At 36.7% G+C, this 19,439-nt stretch overlaps 1 protein-coding gene across 4 annotated transcripts in view; it reads right to left on the reverse strand.

Annotated features, from left to right (window-relative positions):
- Nucleotides 1-399: 399 nt before the first annotated feature.
- RASA2 (RAS p21 protein activator 2) overlaps nucleotides 400-19,439 on the reverse strand; it is a 116,025-nt gene continuing 96,985 nt past the window's right edge. For 2 of the 4 annotated variants that reach the window (XM_060149718.1, XM_060149717.1), the window contains exons 20-24: nucleotides 7,543-7,625; nucleotides 6,686-6,894; nucleotides 5,937-6,040; nucleotides 5,015-5,204; nucleotides 400-3,509 (exon numbers count right to left, since the gene is read on the reverse strand). In XM_060149718.1, coding sequence (XP_060005701.1) covers nucleotides 3,479-3,509; nucleotides 5,015-5,204; nucleotides 5,937-6,040; nucleotides 6,686-6,894; nucleotides 7,543-7,625 — 617 coding nt within the window. In that variant the 3' untranslated portion in view covers nucleotides 400-3,478. Of the gene's footprint in view, nucleotides 3,510-3,558; nucleotides 3,753-3,791; nucleotides 4,712-5,014; nucleotides 5,205-5,936; nucleotides 6,041-6,685; nucleotides 6,895-7,542; nucleotides 7,626-19,439 lie in introns of those variants that run through there. The other 2 variants (XR_009540650.1, XM_060149719.1) reach the window with 2 other exon arrangements.

Consider the following 19,439-nt stretch of genomic DNA (forward strand, 5'->3'; position numbering starts at 1 on the left):
TTGAGGATACTAAGAGGCTGCTGAGGCACTAATGGGGAAGATTCTGGCTTCTCTCGTTGGGGGTGCAAGTCAGTTCTAGACTATTTACTCAGAAAAGAGGGGAATATATTCCCACACAACAGAAGTGCATGGCTCTCGGCAATGATGGGACCCTTCACAGCACCTGCACACCGTAGGTCTTCAAAACAATTCTGCTGAATGAATAAATAAGGACCTCAGTCCATCAAAAATCAGTCTAGATAAATGCAGAAGACTACTGCACCCTTTCCAGATGGTTTGTTCTTTGTTACTGAGGACTCCTCACTTCTGCTATTCCCTTCCTAATAGGTGAGGTACAATAATTTTAAATGAGAAGAAATTCTTACATCAGTGAGAAAGTAAGGTCACACAAAGAGTGGACAGGCTTCTTGTAATTTATTTGAGTTATTTTCAAGCGACAGCTACAAAAGTTCTTAAGTTTTATAATACTTTTGATAAGAAAATAAAATTTAAATAAAAATACATTCTCAACAATACAACATGGTTACACAAATTCACTACATTAAGTTTTGATAACTTATATTTTCAAACTGGACACTGTAAAAAACCAATATTTACTAGCAACATTAATTTCCAAAAGTTAATAAAAATGGAAGCAGATAATATCAAGACTGGCAATTTAACTGTAGAATGAGTCCTGTATTTTTCACATACTGTAAGGACACCTAAAAGGCTTTGTAGCATTTTGTCTTTACAGGATGTACCATTAGAACAAATTAAAGGTGCTTTTACTTAAAAAAACAAAAAAAACAAAAAAAATCTGTCTTCTAAAACCTGGCATGAATGAGCCTTTCTGATAAATGAATGAAATTAGGCTTCAGAAACAAAAACAAAAGCCACATCATTCGTCATCTTTTTTTGTACAATAAGGAAAGCCTTGTTTTGACACTTAACCACTACCCGTGATAAACATATTTTTCTTTGGCAAAGAAAATAGTTCAATTTGATAAATTATATTCCTGGGAGTAAAAAAATGTTGCTATTGCCCATTATCATATTAAATGAATATTAAAAAAACAAAGCTAAATAAAGAACAAAACAAACGATAACAACAACAAAACAAGCAACATACCAGCATAATTTTAAATGATAGAAATGGATAAACTAAGAACCAGAATTGGCATTTATGGCAAGAGTTTCTCCATATCATCCTTTTCTTTCCTTCTTGGGGTTTTCAGGGTTTTAGGGTAAAGTGAGCTGCCATGTATTTTTTTCAAGTTTAGAAAAGGCAGAGAAAGCAGATCAGGTAGTAAAAATCAAAGTACTCATAAGTAACAGCAGAGGAATGAGGAGGCCCTTGGGAGCAAGTAAGTACCTTGGTTATTTTGGGGTCCCACTGACATGGTCTCTTATTTCAGAAGACTTTCAAAGAAAATTTCATGTCATATTACTTGTTTTTAGGCTATGCCAAGGTGGTTAATTCCAGTCAAACTGGCTGTTTAAAAAGTGTCATGTGAAGAAAATAACTAGTAACTGAACTCTTCAAATTCTGAGTTACGTATTCACACAGCCTTGGTCCCTTTGAGAATGCTGTGATCTTTAAAAACCGTCATAACGGAGGGCCTGACATTAGAAATATTAGAAGAATATAATTAAAGAAGCCACTAGAGAGTAATGAGTGGTACCTGGCAATGCTCACATGGCCTTTCCAGGCAGACATTCAGAGACCCTTAAAATGAAATTTCAATCTGAATGAAATTCAAAAGTGAGAAATTTATTAAATGGTAAAATTCTTTCACAATGATGAATCAATGTAGTTTATGGAATCTACTAGCTCATAAAATTTAAAAGACTTTTCAAACCTGTCTTTAAAATGGGCCAGCAATGACCTACCATAATGCAGACTAGGACTGATTCTTAAATAAAACCAACTGATTTTTACAAGTCCTTTAGAGACTTGTACATTAGAGACATTGCTCCATTACAATCATTTATGGAACAACTTTGATGACTGTGTGTGAATGGTCTTTAAAAATAATTACCTAGTAACATTATAATTTAAAAACAATTACCAATAACATAATTGGCAAAGTGTATCTTGAAATATAGCTTATGCTCAGGGAAACAAAAAAAGCACTACTAGCTAGATTTACATTAATAAGTAGTCACAGTTTTAAACAGAAACATGTAAAATACTCCAAGGTTCAAAGTACCACATTTAGAAAATGTTTTGAATTTAAAAAGACAAAATAAGAGTACCATGGTTTTTAATACTGATGAAGCAAAGTGCATACCTCTTAACTTCAAGGTGGCAACTTGCTTCGATTGCTTATTTACAGTTATGATTTTCAGGATAAAAGTAAATGAGGGAAAAATAGGATTCAAACAGTTGCTTGCCCAAATTCCATTTGGCTAGCAGGCAATAAGAAAACAGCAGTGAAATATAAACATTTTCAGGAAAGCACTATTTCTAGACTTAAACACTGATCATTCAACTGATCATAAAGATTAGATACCACGGAGTATCTAAAGTATAATCTGGGGTGGCCCAGATGAGTAAAGTGCGCCGAGTGACTGTTCTTGAGTTAGATCTCAGCCTCACGCTGGGAGGAGGGCGTCCTATGGTGGTGGCCCTTATAATAATGGAGTAATGAGTGAAGTCGAGTGAGTTTACCACCACCTTTTCCCATTGTTTACTTTCTCTTCTTTTTCAAAAGTGAAGTCCTTAGAAGTCACATTAACCTGAACTCTCAAATCAAGAAAATGAGTACCTGATGTTTAAACAATGAAAAAAATTTAGTGGTCTCATTTTATTTCATCTGCCGTCACTCATCCCAAATGTAAACAAGATGCAGACAACAGTTCATGTTCCCTGATTTCTCCTATCTGAGTTCTGTTTGCATCATCTCTAAATAGACAAAAGATCTACCAGCTTTCCAGGATACTCTGGCAGTTTTCTAACATTTCTGTCGCTGTTCCAAATGTAATCTGTAATGACCAATGGACCAAAGGAGATCATTTTTTTTTTTTTTTGAAGAGGGAGGGTCTAGATGAACTAAATGGAAAGCTCTGAATAGTCATGGATTGAAATATTCCAGTAAAACACAATGTTGGCAGTATAGAGCAGGCACTAATGGTTGTGAAAAGTCCACAGAACACAGAGTGTTAGAAGAAGAAATGGTTTCTTGCTATGGAGGAGTTCTCCTTTTGTTACAAAGCTTCTTTAGGAAGATTCTTTCTATTAAAAAGAAGTTGCAGAAACATGGCTTTTGACACGTAAGATATGAAGGGAATCTTGGGTTTTAAATTCTCTAGGAACACATCAATACCAGGATTCCCAAACAGTTAATTTCAATTATTAAATATTAAATACAAGGTGAATGCAGGTGACAGTAAAGCCAATGTTCATTCTTAAATACTATGAACAAAATATATGATGAATTGAAAAACTCCAACAAAAATAATATTTTCCAGTTCTTCTGAGTCAATTGGTCAAACTCTAAAATGTTTTCCCAATAATTGGATTTTCCCTAGAGAAAAATAGAGGAAATAAGATGAACAAATAAAATATTTAGTACAAGAAAGATTGGAATTTTTTAACAGAGGAAAATACAGCTGGGAAAGGGGGTGTGGGTACAGGAGGAGTGTGTGTGGCTACAGGGGGAGAATACTATTTAAGAAGGGTGGTCAAGCATTGACTAGGACCTCATATGGAAACCTTCCGGGGCTCCAAGAAAACTGGATTACTACTGTTAGAAGAGAACAAAGTATTTCTACTAACGTAGAAAAGACAGTATTAGGATGCTTTCTACTAACGTAGAAAAGACAGTATTAGGATGCTTACACTAATCTTCCTAATGTACTAAGCCTTCTATCTAGGGAGAACACAAATATTTATACCTGTCAAACTGATTTTTATTGTTTATAAAACATATATAATTATCAATCCACACAGGTAAAAAAAAAAAGTAAAAATGGCGGGGCCAAGATTGAAAGCCCCTCCTTAATCAGCTGTATGACCTTGTGCTTAGCTTCCCTGCGCCTCGGTTTCTCTAGCTGTGAAATGGGAATATAACGCTGTTGGGCTGATGTGAGGATCAATGAGAGAGTGTGCATTGTGGCAAACACTTAGTTGCTGGTCCAAGAACCATCTCTCCCTATCTACCTCTGTGCAAATCGAAACCTGACTCTAGCGCTAGTACTGGGCAGCCCTGTGTTTCAGGGGAAGCTAGGGGTAACTTTGGACAAGGTTTCCTTCCTCTTGAGGAGGAAATAGCTTTGTCTGCCCCTGGCTGCTATTATTAAAAATGTGGGGCTCTGAACTATTGCAGCCCAGCTGTGACCATGAGGGGACAAGTTTGAGGAAGACAGAAATCATCTTGTTGAAGATGGCTGAGGTGCTGGATTGTCCTTGATGACACTGTTGAGCTGAGCTAACCAACTGTAGAAATCGGGACTTAATTTGTAAGGTTAAAAAATTTCCTATTATTTAAGCCACTTCAATTGGGATTTTCTGTTACTTGCTGCTAAAAACTATCTAACTGATGCAACGTAAAGTACTAGGTACAGTGCCCAGGGGTAAGGAGTAAGCTCCTTAATAAATATTAACTCTTGCTGCTGTTTCCACCAGTGTCCATCTGCATCTGAGATGGATCCAAAGCATCAACTACAAGCTACTTCCAGCACTACAAAGCTGATTCTTTTTTTCTAGTACTTAGTGTGTATAAAGGTACTGTAAGAGATAAGGAAGAGGATCAGCAAAACAAAACAAAAACAGAAAACTACTAAGTATCCAGTTCAAAGATTACATTGAAATATAACATTAAAAAGTGATGACAAAGTACTGCACCAATATAATGAAATGATACCAGAATTGAAAAAGACAAAGATTCCTGTATGAGTGGCCAGGGAGATTCTTGCACAAGAGAAAGGTTCTGAGCCGGTTTTGAAAGACGAAGGTAAGCAGGAGGCCTGCACTTCAGGTGTGAGTACAGGGTAGCAGAGGCAATGAAAGTATTTTAAAAAAAATACTTACTTGCTCCCATATTTTGCACTACTTGATCTTTTCTTCCTATACTTTTCATGAGGTTCATCTAGCTTCTCTACGACGCTTTTTATTTGTTGAATTGTCTTAAAGGTTGTAACAGAATCCTCGATTACAAATTTAGAATAGTCATCAGGCTCTTTCTGTGGTCCTTGATAGACTGCTATAGTTCCACAAGCCTCTACAAGAAGCAATAAAATCTCTGATCAGACAACTAAATTCATTAAATGTAATTTGTATTGACAGTATAAATAAGAACTTTTCGGGCTTCCTTGGTGGCGCAGTGGTTAAGAATCCGCCTGCCAATGCAGGGTACATGGGTTCGAGCCCTGGTCCGGTAAGATCCCACATGCCGCAGAGCAACTAAGCCCGTGCGCCACAACTACTGAGCCTGTGCTCTAGAGCCTGCGAGCCACAACTACTGAGCCCGCGAGCCACAACTATTGAAGCCCGTGTGCCTAGAGCCCGTGCTCCGCAACAAGAGAAGCCACTGCAATGAGAAGCCCGCACACCACAACCAAGAGTAGCCCCCACTCACCACAACTAGAGAAAGCCTGTGCACAGCAACAAAGACACAATGCAGCCAAAAGTAAAAATAAATACAATAATTTATTAAAAAAGAAAAAAAACTTTTCAAGGGGCTCAAGCTGGGAAGATCTCCCCTGGAAATGCATAGATAACCAAAATACATATATTTTATTAATTATGATAATCACATTTATTCAAAAACAGTATTTTTACTTGATGAATATTATGAAAAAGGCTCCCCTTGGGAGTTTGTCAACTTTCGTATAAGTAACATTTTGTTAAATCTATGAGGTATCTTTGACTTTAAGAAAATGCCAAAGCAACACTTCAGGCATTGGTAATGAAGGATCATGGTTATATAAAAGTATTTTAATTGTATAGTTACCTTCCATTTTCTGCAGCTTAAGTAAACTGAGGGTAAAAAGGGAATAAATTCTTTCTGTTTCTCTGTCTTCATCAATATCTATTTGGATGTCTGCAGGGACACCTCTATGGTAAAAATGAAATCAAAGACATTGGAAAAATATCACTTTGTTAACATGCTTTTGATGGTTTGAGACTGAAAATAGAACCACAGAATTTTGCAGAAGGAACCTTAGGAATCTAATCTAATTTGATAATTAAATAAAATGGGGCCAAGAGAGGTTTGGTCATTATGTGACGAATCAAAAGGAAGGGAATTTTAAAGTGAAATCACTTTCATTACCTATGCTTCATCTCATTACTCTTTAAGTCTACAGGGCTAAGCCCTTCTTCCTCGGTATCTTGCCCAAGTTTGCACATCTATTTAAACATTGCCCTTTTTTATATTTGACCTGTGCAACCATGATTTAGTTGAGAACATTTTCATCGCCCCCAGAAGAAACCTGTATTCATTAGTACTCCCCATTCCTCCCTCCCACTGGCCCCTCACAACCACTAATCTACTTTCTGTCTCTATAAATTTACCTATTCTGGATACTTTATGTAAATGTTATCATATGGCCTTTGTGTCTGGCTTCTTTCACTCAGCATCTTTTCCAGGTTCATCTGTGCATGTATCACGACTTCAATCCATTTTATGGCTGAATAATATTCCATTGTATGAATGTAACACATTTAAAACATTGCTTCTTTAATCAAAAAGAAACTTACGCAGTACATGGCTTGCAGCCCAGAGCGTTTTCACTGGTCTCTAGACAGCAGAGCCAGTTTCCGTTTAGATATGCAGAGGGATGATAAGAGCTGAGCCTGTTCTGATTGCATCGGCTCACCCTGCAGAGTACATCTATCCATTCATTAGCTTCCACACAGTTATTTGCCTGGACATAGAGTGGTTTCTCTGTGTGTATCACTTGGAACATCTTCATAGGCAATTAAGACAAAAAGTTAGTGACAGGGTCTAAAAACCAAACAGTACAAAACACAAAAAGGTACATAAGAGAAATCTAGTTTGCTTGGCTAGGTAACTGCTGCTCAGGTATCGTATAAACTATTATGTTTCAAGCAAATTAGTCCCTGGGACTGAGTCACATGGTACTAAACGGTACAACAGAGTATAATTTTTAGAAATCACACAAATCCAAAGGAAGGAACTATCATATAATCAGGAATAAAGGGACAGAATTTCAGATGGAGGAAAAAAGTATGAGTAAAGACAAAGCAGTGGGAAAACAGAAAAAAGGAAATCATCTTGGTTGACTTGAGTGTATTGGTATGTACTGAAGGGTAGCAGAAGATAAGGTTGCACAGACTGGTTGCGACTATATTCTTAAAGCCTTGAATGTCAAGCTGAGAAGTTTGAGAATATACAAATATTGAGAAAAGTACCTTTAACTTAACAGGGGAGGCAGACTATATAAAGCATCAACAATAATGGACAATTTTAAGACAGATTTCTAGCCACCAATTATAAGATATTAATGATTAATAACAAATACTAAAATAAACCTTTTTAAATTTCCAGCTAAGTAATATATGCAGTTTAAAAAGCTTTAAATTATGTAACTTACATTTTTCTTGTTGAAAGAGCTCTCTTCCAGTTTTTCCACAGCAAGAATGTTTTTCACTGGAATCGTGTAAATTGCATCTTTGCCTAAATTATAAAAGAAGTAGGATAAAATTAAAATAATTTCCATCAGAATTATAGAGGTGAGAGGTTAACTCCATAAGATTTAAGATCATTCTCTTGATGGTAGGTGTATAAGAAACTTACAGATTTCCAAATGGTGCATATATAAGAATCCTTTGTTTTATGGAACAAATGAATTTTGATTGTTTTCTATAAGGTGACTCCCTCTTTATTTTTTTAAAAATAAAATTAAAACATTTTCAAGGAAAAATGAGGGAATAAATCTGATCTCCATGTAGAAAATAAAAATGTTATTATATTTGTAACATTAATTATGTGGGGACTGAAAATATACTTAGCAATAAAGGTCTACTGAAAACTTGTGGAGACATGGAATTTTCTTTCATGGAGTTATTAAATAAACAATGAATCTGTATCTAAGTGGATTTTTCTGCTTTTCCAATCAAATATTTAATTAAGGAATTAACCCTCAAAACAATGATTTGAAATTGAAAAATTGTTCATTACTATCACATAATGGCTGGTCAGCTGACTAGAGCTACCAAATTTACTCTAAGAGATACAGGAAATAAAAGTAAAATTTTATTTGGTAGAGTGAATCATTAACCTAATTTAAGAATTTGGGGACTTCCCTGGTGGTCCTGTGGTTAAGAATCCACCTTCCAATGCAGGGGATGTGGGTTCGATCCCTAGTCGGGGAACTATGATCCCACATGCCACGGGGCAACTAAGCCCGAGCGCCACAACTACTGAGCCTGCATGCCACAACTGGAGATCCTGTGTGCTGCAACTAAGACCCAACACAGCCAAAAATAATAAATAAATATTTTTTAAAAAAAATTTGGAAATTTGAGTTTTCTAAAAGAGCTTCATAATAAGGTGGCATGAGGATACGAAGCATTTCAACTTAACAATTTACTTGAGAATAAACTACATTCATATAGTCATAGAAACTATAAGAAACTATAAGCAAATATAATTAATTATGACTTTTTCTGGTCATTTTGTAATGTTTTTCTTAGAGAATCAAAGCTTTGCTTCCTCTTCCACCAAACTTTGCTTTAATGACATGTAGGTTGAAGTGCTGGAGGCTAAGACCTTTATATTTTCCATGGATTAATGTACAGCTTTTTGGTCAAAGACACTAATTTGATTAATAAAGGTTTTCTTTCTTCAACAGAGAGGTTAACAGAGTATTTGCTAAGCCTGGTTCCTGATGTAAAATCTAAAATTCGTGTAATTCAAGAAGATGTGATATACAATTTTTAAAGATAAAGTCACTTAATTCAACTATCATACACTGAATGTTTACTATATACCAGACACTGTCCTGTAACCACTTGGGATACAGGAGTAAACAGAACGCATAAGGCCCCTAATGAAGTTTGCATTTAGGTCTGGAAAGACTGACGAAACACAAATATTAGGTAGAGATGAATGCTATAATGACAACAACCCAAGGCGATATGATAGAAAGTAGTTGGGAAGTTACTTTAAATTGGGCAGGTAGGGAAAACTTTTCTGCGGAAACGACATTTAAATTCAACAAATACAAATTACATATACATGGGAAAATAAGAAAAGACTATCAGCAGTCTCCTGGGAGCTAGCTACAAGATCAAATTTATGAGGAGGTGTGGGGAGATGGGAAGGGAGTAAACTGGAAGAAGCCACAGCCCAAACCACACGTAGGAAAAGACATCTGTAAAAGGAGGGCTGGTTTAGAAAAGCTTCAAGCCAGAGTCAATGGACATAGACAGTTGGCGGGGCGAGGGGGAACACACTCAGACATGTGTGATGACAGTCATATCACTGATTGGTACGCTGCATCTGGAACAGCTGGGTCAATTAGGTCCTCACCGCCCCCCCTCGCCCCGCCACCTTGTGCTAAGCAGCAGTCAACAGAGGCACAGCCCCAGGCTAAAGCAGTAAGGATGCGTACTGGGCTGTAAAGCAGGGCTGCCACAAGCTGTTGAAAGCATCCACGCCAGAAGACAAGCACGAGCACCCTTGCCCCTCAGCAGCTCGTCCTGTCCCTCCCTCGAAATCACTGGCGGTAAGCTACTGAACACTCAAGCAGGTGAATGGACTGTAACACAAAGATGAGCAAATCGCCAAAAAAATCACCAAACAGATGAGGAAAATCAGCACTCTGGAGGAGGCACACATACAACAAAGAGAATAACATCTGAGGAAATCAGGGGTATAATAAATGAGGAAGAAAGGAGACATGTCTTTCGGTACTAATCTACATGGGGCACCACAGAGATTCCAGAGAATTTAAAAATTTTGCAGGAAGTTTCTATCTTTAGATTTGTTGAATACACAAAAGCATGCCCATATCCTAGAATTGCTGTATTTGTTCATTTCTGGACAATACAGCATATGTAGAGAAAGTGCACTGCTCCAGGCACATATGATGTTATTAGAGTTAATTTCAGTTGATAATGTTAATTGGAATGAATTGCAAGGTGAATTAGTAAAATGAAAGATTTTACTGAGGACTTTCTAAAGTACAAAAGGACAAAGAAACAGACAGTAAAAATGTTAAGAGCCATGATGGATGAATTTAGAAGTTTTGATATCTGTCTAATAAGCATTCCAGAAACAAACTAGAAAGTGTTCAGAGTAAAATTACCAATGAAAATGTCCCAGAGATAAAGGTATAAATCTTCAGATTGAAAGGATCCATCAAGTGCTGAGCAGGATGGAAGAAAGGTAATACTTAAGACACTGGGCAGTAAAATATTAGAGCCTGAAGATTAAAGAAAAGTCCTAAGAGTTTCTAGGGAGAAGAATCAAGGCTAAGAATCAGAATGACATCAAAATTCTCACTAGCAACAAAGGAAACTAGCAAACCATGGAGAAGTATCTTAAAAGTTCTGTGGGAAATGATTTTAAATCCGATCTAACTTATTCAAGTGTAAGGGTAAAACAGACTTTTTTTTTTTATTGCAAGGACTCAGAAAATTTATCAGCCCTAATGCCTATCTGAGATAATTCCTTGAGGACATACTCTTGCAAAATAAGTAAGAATTCAGGAAAAAGACAAGTACATTATATAAAAAATGGTGCTGGGCAAAGAAATCAGAAAAATTGATAAGCATAGTTAGAAAAATCAAAACATAAAAAGGTAAAAGAAACAAGAGAACCTCTAATGATTAGTGATGTTGAGCATCCTTTCATGTGTTTGTTGGCAATCTGTATATCTTCTCTGGAGAAATGTCTGTTTGGGTCTTCTGCCCATTTTTGGATTGGGTTGTTTTTTTGATGTTGAGCTGCATGAGCTGCTTGTATATTCTGGAGATTAATCCTTTGTCAGTTGCTTCGTTTGCAAATATTTTCTCCCATTCTGAGGGTTGTCACCTCACACCGGTCAGAATGGCCATCATCAAAAAATCTACAACAATAAATGCTGGAGAGGGTGTGGAGAAAAGGGAACCCTCTTGCACTGTTGGTGGGAATGTAAATTGATACAGCCACTATGGAGAACAGTATGGAGGGGTTCCTTAAAAAACTAAAAATAGAACTACCATAAGACCCAGCGATCCCACTACTGGGCATACCCTGAGAAAACCATAATTCGAAAACAGTCATGTACCACAATGTTCACTGCAGCTCTATTTACAATAGCCAGGACATGGAAGCAACCTAAGTGTCCATCGACAGACAGATGAATGGATAAAGAAGAAAAAGAAACGAAATTGAGTTATTTGTAGAGAGGTGGTTGGACCCTACAGTGCAGTGAGTCAGAAAGAGAAAAACAAATACTGTATGGTAACACATCTACATGGAATCTAAAAAAAAAAAAAAAAAGGTTCTGAAGAACCTACAGGCAGGATAGGAATAAAGACAGACATAGAGAATGGACTTGGGGACACAGGAAGGGGGAAGGGTAAGCTGGGACGAAGTGAGAGAGTGGCACGGACATATATACACTACCAAACGTAAAATAGTGGGAAGCAGCCACACAGCACAGGGAGATCAGCTCTATGCTTTGTGACCACCTAGAGGGGTGGGATAGGGAGGGTGGGAGGGAGACGCAAGAGGGAGGGGATATGGGGATACATGTATATGTATAGCTGATTCAATTTGTTATACAGCAGAAACTAACACACCATTGTAAAGCAATTATACTCCAATAAACATGTTAAAAAAAAAAGAAGAGAACCTAGTACTAAAATTTCAGACGACTTCATTAGGTAGACGCTATTAGGGAAAAATAAATTGAAAGCATGCTCATGTTCTTTCTCAGCTTGAACAGAGACTGTGATTAACTGCAGACAACAAGGTAAACATGTAAGTTTAAACCTGTCTGTTAACAATTTAAAGGTAGAAATAGGATGCCCAAATTCTCTCAGTAGGTAGGACAGAATGAACATGAGTGGGACTGATAATTCCAATTAAAAAGACAGGAGAAAAACCCTCAATAAACAGAAAAGCCTAATAAACAAAAAACATAAAACAAAGTGGCAATTACAGTAATCACAATAAATGTGAGTGTATTATATTTCCTTATTAAATAACTAAAATCCAGTTTAGGTTCAAATCATTACCTCCTCAAAAAGTTAAACATAAAGTTAGTTACCATATGACTCACTGATTCCACTCCTAAGTACATAGCCAAGAGAACTGAAGACATATGTCCACACAAAAACATATATGTGAATGTTCACAGCAGCATTTATTAATAGTAAAAAAAATGGATACAATCTAAATGTACATCAACTGATGAACTGATAAACAAAATTTGGAATATATCCAAACAACAAAATATTATTCAGCCATAAAAGGAATAAAGTACTGATTCACGCCATATCATAGATGAACTTTGAAAACATTATGCGAAGTGAAAGAACCCAGTCTTACAAGGTTACATACACATTGTTTAAGTCCATTTACATGAAATGTCCAGAAGAGGCAAATCCATAGAGACAGAAAGCAGATTTGTGTTTGCCAGGGGCTGGGGGAAGGGAGGAGTGAGCAGTGACTGTTAATGGGTATAGGTTTTCTTTTTTGGGGGGATTAAAATGTTCTGCAACTAGTGGTGATTGCACAACTTTGTGAATATACTAAAAATGGATTGTACACTTTAAGTGGGTTATGCGAATGGTTATGCGAATTATATATGCGAATTATATCTCCATTAAAAAACCATTACCACCCCAAGAAAAACAGAATTCCAGCTATATATTGGTCCCAAGGAACACAGATGAAACAAAATAACTGTGAATTTATCTTTTGATAGTAGTGTAAGGAAGCTGAGTAATTCCATTCCTTAGAAAGTAAGTATAAAACTGGGCAAATTATTAAAAACAACCACTTCAGAGCACTGGAAAATAACCAAAGGCAAGTAAAAATCTGAGACGTGTTTACTCAACGAACAACTGCTACCGCATAGGATAAGAACTGTGCAGTTTACAGTCTTCCTCCCTGAGGGTGTTTCCAAATTGCCCAGATCAGTGAAAACTCACAGCTTTACTGGCTGGAGGTTACAAATTCAGTTTAAGGGTGAGATTTTGGAAACAAGAGAGCTATAGAAAGGCTGAGATAATAAACCTGCCACATCCTTGGCTAACTGCTAAAGATGCATGTATGTGCCATCCCAGAGAGTCTGGCAAAAGTGGAAAGCCTGGGGAGACATGTGAATTTGCTGTGCCTTTGAATGTGTTCCGATTCACAAACAGCTCAGGTGATGAAGGGTGGAAGACTTACTGGCTTCAGGTATTTGAGCACTATGTTCAAATCGCTGGCTGACCACTGAACTAAGCAAGCTCCCTAGGGTGAGAGCCCTAGGGAGGGAGGTAGGATTAGGGACAAAAAAAAATCTGAGCAAAGACAACAGCAGCTATACACTGACAGAGAGAAAGATAAAAAGAGACCGACAGACACACACACATGGAACAGACGTTACAGTCTGAGTTCTTCAGAAGAACAAACAGAATCCAGACACACTATAATGTATTACCTACAAAGCCCAGTTTTTAACTAAAAAATGAGATGTGGAAAGAAACAGGAAAAGTGTGACCCATACTTGGGAAAGAAAGCAGCCAAATGAAACTGACTCTGAGTGGACTTAGACGTTGAATTTATTCTATTAGTGAGCAAATCCACTATTATAAATATGTTCAAATAATTCAAGGAAAATATGCTAATAATGACTGAACAAATATGGACTCTAAACAGGAAAAGTGAAACTATAAAAAGAATCAAACAGAAATTTTAGAGCTGAAAAGCACAATAAATGGAATGACAAATTCACTACATGAGCTGAAGAGAAGATTTGAGATGGTAAACAAATCAATGAACGTAAATAGAAACTATCCAATCTAAAGAACAAAGATAAAAGGGAAAGAAGACAAATAAACTGAGTCTCAGAGAGACCTGAGACAATATCAAGCATGCCTGAATAAGTATATTTGGAGTTCTAAGAAGGAGAGAAAATGGACAGAAAAAAAATATTTGAAGTAAAAAATTTCCCAAATTTGGTGAAAAACATTAGCTTATGGTTTAAAGAAACTCAAATCCCAACAACCTCTTGAAAAATTTCAACTGCCAAGCAACACATTTTATGCCATTATCATAACAAAAAAGAAAGAAAAAGGAGTGATGATATAAAGAGTGGGAAAGTCTTACTTTAATGAAGTTCGGTTTATCTTAAAAAGATGTTTAGTGCATTTGATATCCTAAGAAATCCCTGCATACTCTACAGTTGCAAAGATATTCTCTTATGTTTTCACTGAGGCCTATGATCCTCTTATCTTGAATTAAATTTTGTGTGTAGTATGAGGTAAGGTGAAGTTCATTTTCTCGTTTATCCAGTTGTTCCACCACCATCTGTTGAAAAGACTTTCCTTTCCCAACTGAACTGTCTTGACACTTTTGTCAAAACTGAATTGACCATATATATGTGTGTGTGTCTTTCTGGACTCTTGTCTGTTCACTGATCTCTCTAGCTCTTATGACAAAATTTCAGACTTGAATTACTTAGTAATTAGTAGTCTTAGTCTTAGTCCTCCAACTTTGTTCTACTTTTTCAACATTGGCTCAGCCACGTTAAGTCCTTTGTTTTCCCATTGACATCAATTTTAGAATCAACTTGTCAATTTTTACCCAAAAAAACTTGGGATTTGGAGTGGGATTGTGTTAAAATCAAGATGAATTTGAGAAGTGACTTCTTGAAAAATATTGAACCTTAAACTCCACAAACATGATGTATGTCTCCGTTTATTTGCATCTCCTTTATTTTATCTCAGCAATGTTTTATAATTTTCTTTAAAGTCTTATACTTATTTTTTAAAAAATGATCCTAAGTATTTTAGGTGGGTGTTTTTGAAGGGGGGGCTGCTACTATAAATGGTATTATTTTTAAATTTCATCTTCTAACTTTTTTTTTTTTTTTTTTTTTTTGCGTTACGCGGGCCTCTCACTGTTGTGGCCTCTCCCGTTGCGGAGCACAGGCTCTGGATGCGCAGGCTCAGAGGCCATGGCTCACGGGCCCAGCCGCTCCACGGCATGTGGGATCTTCCCGGACCGGGGCACGAACCCATGTCCCCTGCATCGGCAGGCGGACTCTCAACCACTGTGCCACCAGGGAAGCCCCATCTTCTAATATTTTGATGCCAGTTTATACAAATACAACTGATCTGTATATACAAATCATGTATCCCAAGATCTTGCTAAATTCACTTATCAGTTCAAACAGTTGTTGTGAAGATTCCTTAGGAATTTTTATGTAACTCCATATGTCCTTTTCTTCTTTGGGGGGAAGGGGTCTTACTACATTGTTTACAACCTCCAATACAATGCTGAAGAGAACTGATTAAAGTGCATAATCCTTCCTTTGCTCCAGATCTTAGATATGATGTTACATTTATTCTAATTACTTGTTATAGTTGGGCTTAACCTATCATTTGGCTATTTGTTTTCTATTTGTCCCATCCGATTTTTGCTCCTCTGTTCTTCCCCTCCTGCCAAATTTATTTTTTGTGCAGGGGAGAGATGGATTATACTTTTTTCTTTAAAGTTTTCTTCTAGAGATTTATACAGCCTTAACTCATTACAATCTACTTAAAATTATTCTTGTGTCACTCCACATAAAATAGAGGACCCTTGCAATAATTTACTCCATCCCCTTCCTTTGTGCTACTACTGTCATATATTCTACATCTAAATTTGTTATAAACGCTGTAATTCAATGTTATAAATTCTGCATTAAACAGATGTTTTAAAAAAATTAAGACAGACATTATTACATTTATGTACATATTTACCATTTTCAGTGCTCTTCATTCCTTCCTGTAGATCTAAGTTTCCATCTGGTGTTACGTCACTTCAGCCTGAAGAATTTCCTTTAGCATTTCATACAGTGCAAGTCTACTTAACAACTTATCTAAAGGATTATTTTCATTTTTGAAGGAAATATTCACTAGAGTTCTAAGTAGAGAGCTTTTTCCTTCAGCACTTGAAAGACATCATTCCACTGTCTTTTGACTTTGGTTGCTTTTTATAAGAAGTTAGCTGTCACTTGTATTGTTCTCCTGTATGTAATCTGTCTTTTGTTCCTCTGCTTTTGAGATTCTTCTCTTTATCTTTGGTTTGATTATTATATGTCTAAGTGTAGTTTTCTTTGTATTTACTATGCTTGGTGTTCACTGATCTTAGATCTGTAATAAAATGTTTTTCGCCAAATCTGGGAAATTTTAGGCCATTATTTTTTCTAGTATTTTTTTCTGCCTCTTTCTCTACTCTGCTTCTAAGATACCAATCATGCATATGTTAGACTGCCTGATACTGTCCCACAACTCGGTAGGTTGAAGGTTCTGTTCATTTTTCCCAATATTTTTTCTCTGTGTTCTTTGAGTGGATAACTCTCATTAATCTGTCTTCAAGTCCACTGAATCTTTCTTCTGACATCTCCAAACCATTGTTAAGCCCATCCAATAAACTTTTCATTTATGATGTTGTACTTTTCAATTCCGATTTCCATTTGATTCCTTTTTATAGTTTCTATTTTTTTCTTTTGCTGGAATTCCCCATCTTTTTAATCATGATGACTATCTTTTCCATTAAACCCTTGAAATATTTATAACAGCTTTAAAGTTCATATCTGCTAATTCCAACATGTAGACCATATAGGGGTCTGCGTCTGTTAAGTGCTTTTTCTCTTGACTAGTGTTGTATTTTCCTGTTTCTTCTCAAACGTGTTAATATTTCACTGTATACTGGACACTAAGAATAATACATTGTAGAGACTCTGGATTCAGTTATCCTCCCTCAAAAAGTTACCTCATTAGCTGATCACTCTGAGGCTTGGCTTTATACTTTGTTTATATGATACTTTGTTTATTTAAATCTCCTTAATCCTAGGGCATAGTCTTTACTTCTGAACCACCACCTTCTAAAATTCCAAACTCTGTCTCTGAGGAGGAAAGAAGCTGAGATCTCTTCTCATCTTTTTTAATCTTTCAGTTACTGCTTTTCACTAGCCTCTCTGAAGTTCCCCCTAGCATGAGCAGTTCGAGTCTGCTAAGGATTTCAGGGGAGTTCAAAGCAGATTGGAAGGCTCCTCCTTTTAATCTCCTCAATTTCTGCCTCCTCTGGCAGCCTTGAACTCTGTCCTTTGCCATTTCAAGGCAATAAAACTATGACTTTCTGGGAATTCTCTGGTGGTCCAGGATTCCATGCTTCCACTGCAGGGGGCATGGGTTCGATCCCTGGTTGGGGAACTAGGATCCCACATGCCATGTGGTGCGGCCAAAAAAAAAAAGCAAACTATGACTTTTTGTTTGAATTCTACCACCTCATACTGCACAGATTGGGAGGCTCTCAGGGGGAAAGCCAAATAAACATAAATCTCACCCAGCATAGTTCTCATCTTCCAAGGGTCGAATTCTTCAGAGAGTTGTTTTATATATTCTGGCCAAAGTTTTTAGTTGTTATCTATGAGACAGTTAGTCTAGTACAAGCTTCTTTACTATTACCAGAACTCCCATGTCTATTTTTAAAAAGGCAACTTCATCAGTCTACTTGTGTAAGCCCAAATCCCTGGAGTTATCCTTGACTTGCTCTTACTCTTGATATCCGACCCTATAGCAAATCTTGTGAATACTATCTTTAAAATAGATCCAAGATGTGATCTATTTTTACAACCTCCGTTGCTACTAACAGGTCCAAGTCATTATCTTGTCTCCCCTGAATTAGTGCAGTAGCTTCTTACTTGGTCTCCTTGCCCCCTTCAGTCTAATCTCCACACAGCACTCCACATGGCAAGGGAGATCAATCCTATCAAAACATAATTCAAATGATATCTTTCCTTTGCTTAACACTCTCCAGTGCCCTGCCATGTTATTCAAACTCCTTCAATGATCCACAAGCCCTATAATATCTAGCTCCTCCATGGTCTTTTTGATCTCAGTTCCTGTGATTATCCCCTTATTCATATTTTTTTATAGTCACACAAAAAAAGCGTTCTCTTGTCTCTTGAATACTCCAGGTGTACTTCTGTTTCAGGGCCTCTGTACCAGCTGCTGTTAGCTATGTCTGCGTCACTACTACCTCAAATTTATCCACATAGCTCACTCCCTCACCCTCCTTAGGTCTGTGCTCAAATGTCACTTTCTCAGTGAAGGCTTCCCTGACTAGACTTTTTAATATTGCAACTCTCCTGAGTTCTCTATTCCCCTTCCCTGTTTTATTTTTGTCCATCTCATTTATAATCATCCCATATGGTATAAAATTCTTTTGTTTGTTTACTGTCCATCACTACTAAACTATAAGATCCATGGGGGTAAGGATTTTGGTATGTTTTGTTCACTACTGTTTTCTCCAGAGCTTGGAACAACATCTGGCACACAGCAGGCACCCACTAAAATATCTGTTGAATATAATGCACAGACAAATCAATGGTGTTCTTTAGTTATTAAAGAAAAAAAATACTGCAGAGCCCTGTGTATGAAAATATGAGCAGGTAAAAACCAAGTCAACCTAAATGTATTGAGATGCATGTTTAAAACATCATGGAAACTTCTTTTATATTGTCCATAGGTTATATGAGCTAGAACACTGATATCATATGGAAGTTGTGTAGGCTGTATGTATGTATCTGTGTATAACAGGTCATCCAAAAGTAGACAATATCTAATCAAGTTTGGAGAACACAAATGGAATTTCAGAGATGAATTTGTTAATAATTTATTATTTAAAAAAATAACCTATTAGCAGTAAGCTTGGCAGAAATTTTAGAAACCCAGAGCAGTGGTTCTTAATGTATTCAGATAACAGCATATCTGGAAAACATGGTGTCCTCTGAAGAAAACCATTTATTAAAAATTAATAAATGCCTTAATGAAGGTAGTAAAAACATGGTCCTTACCACTGAGGATCTTAAAAAACTAGGGCAAGAGATAGATAAAAGTAATGACCACACAGTGTGACATAAGTTATCACTAATGTGCTAAAGAAACATAGTAAGAGAATACTCAACTGAGGTGGCCAGAAGCTTTATGAAAACGACGTCCATAAAGAGCTGACAATTGTTCTGAGGGTTAAAGGACAACAGATTACACAGGTAAAGAAGGAAAGAAAGGGATTTCTAGATAGAGCAAATGCAAAAGCATGAATGTAAAAGAGCACAACTCAAAGGAGCTTCAAGAGTTAGTCTGGCAAAGTGACATATGGAGAATGCAGAAGATGAGGCTGGATGAGATAGGAAGAGGCTGGAACATCAATAACTCATTTGATTCCAGCATACAACTAGGAGAACTTTTACTTGTAGAAGTTGACCACGTTATAGTGTATCAATATAAAATCATAATC

This window comes from Lagenorhynchus albirostris, chromosome 5 (genome assembly GCF_949774975.1).
Source record: "Lagenorhynchus albirostris chromosome 5, mLagAlb1.1, whole genome shotgun sequence".
Classification (NCBI taxonomy): Eukaryota; Metazoa; Chordata; class Mammalia; order Artiodactyla; family Delphinidae; genus Lagenorhynchus; species Lagenorhynchus albirostris.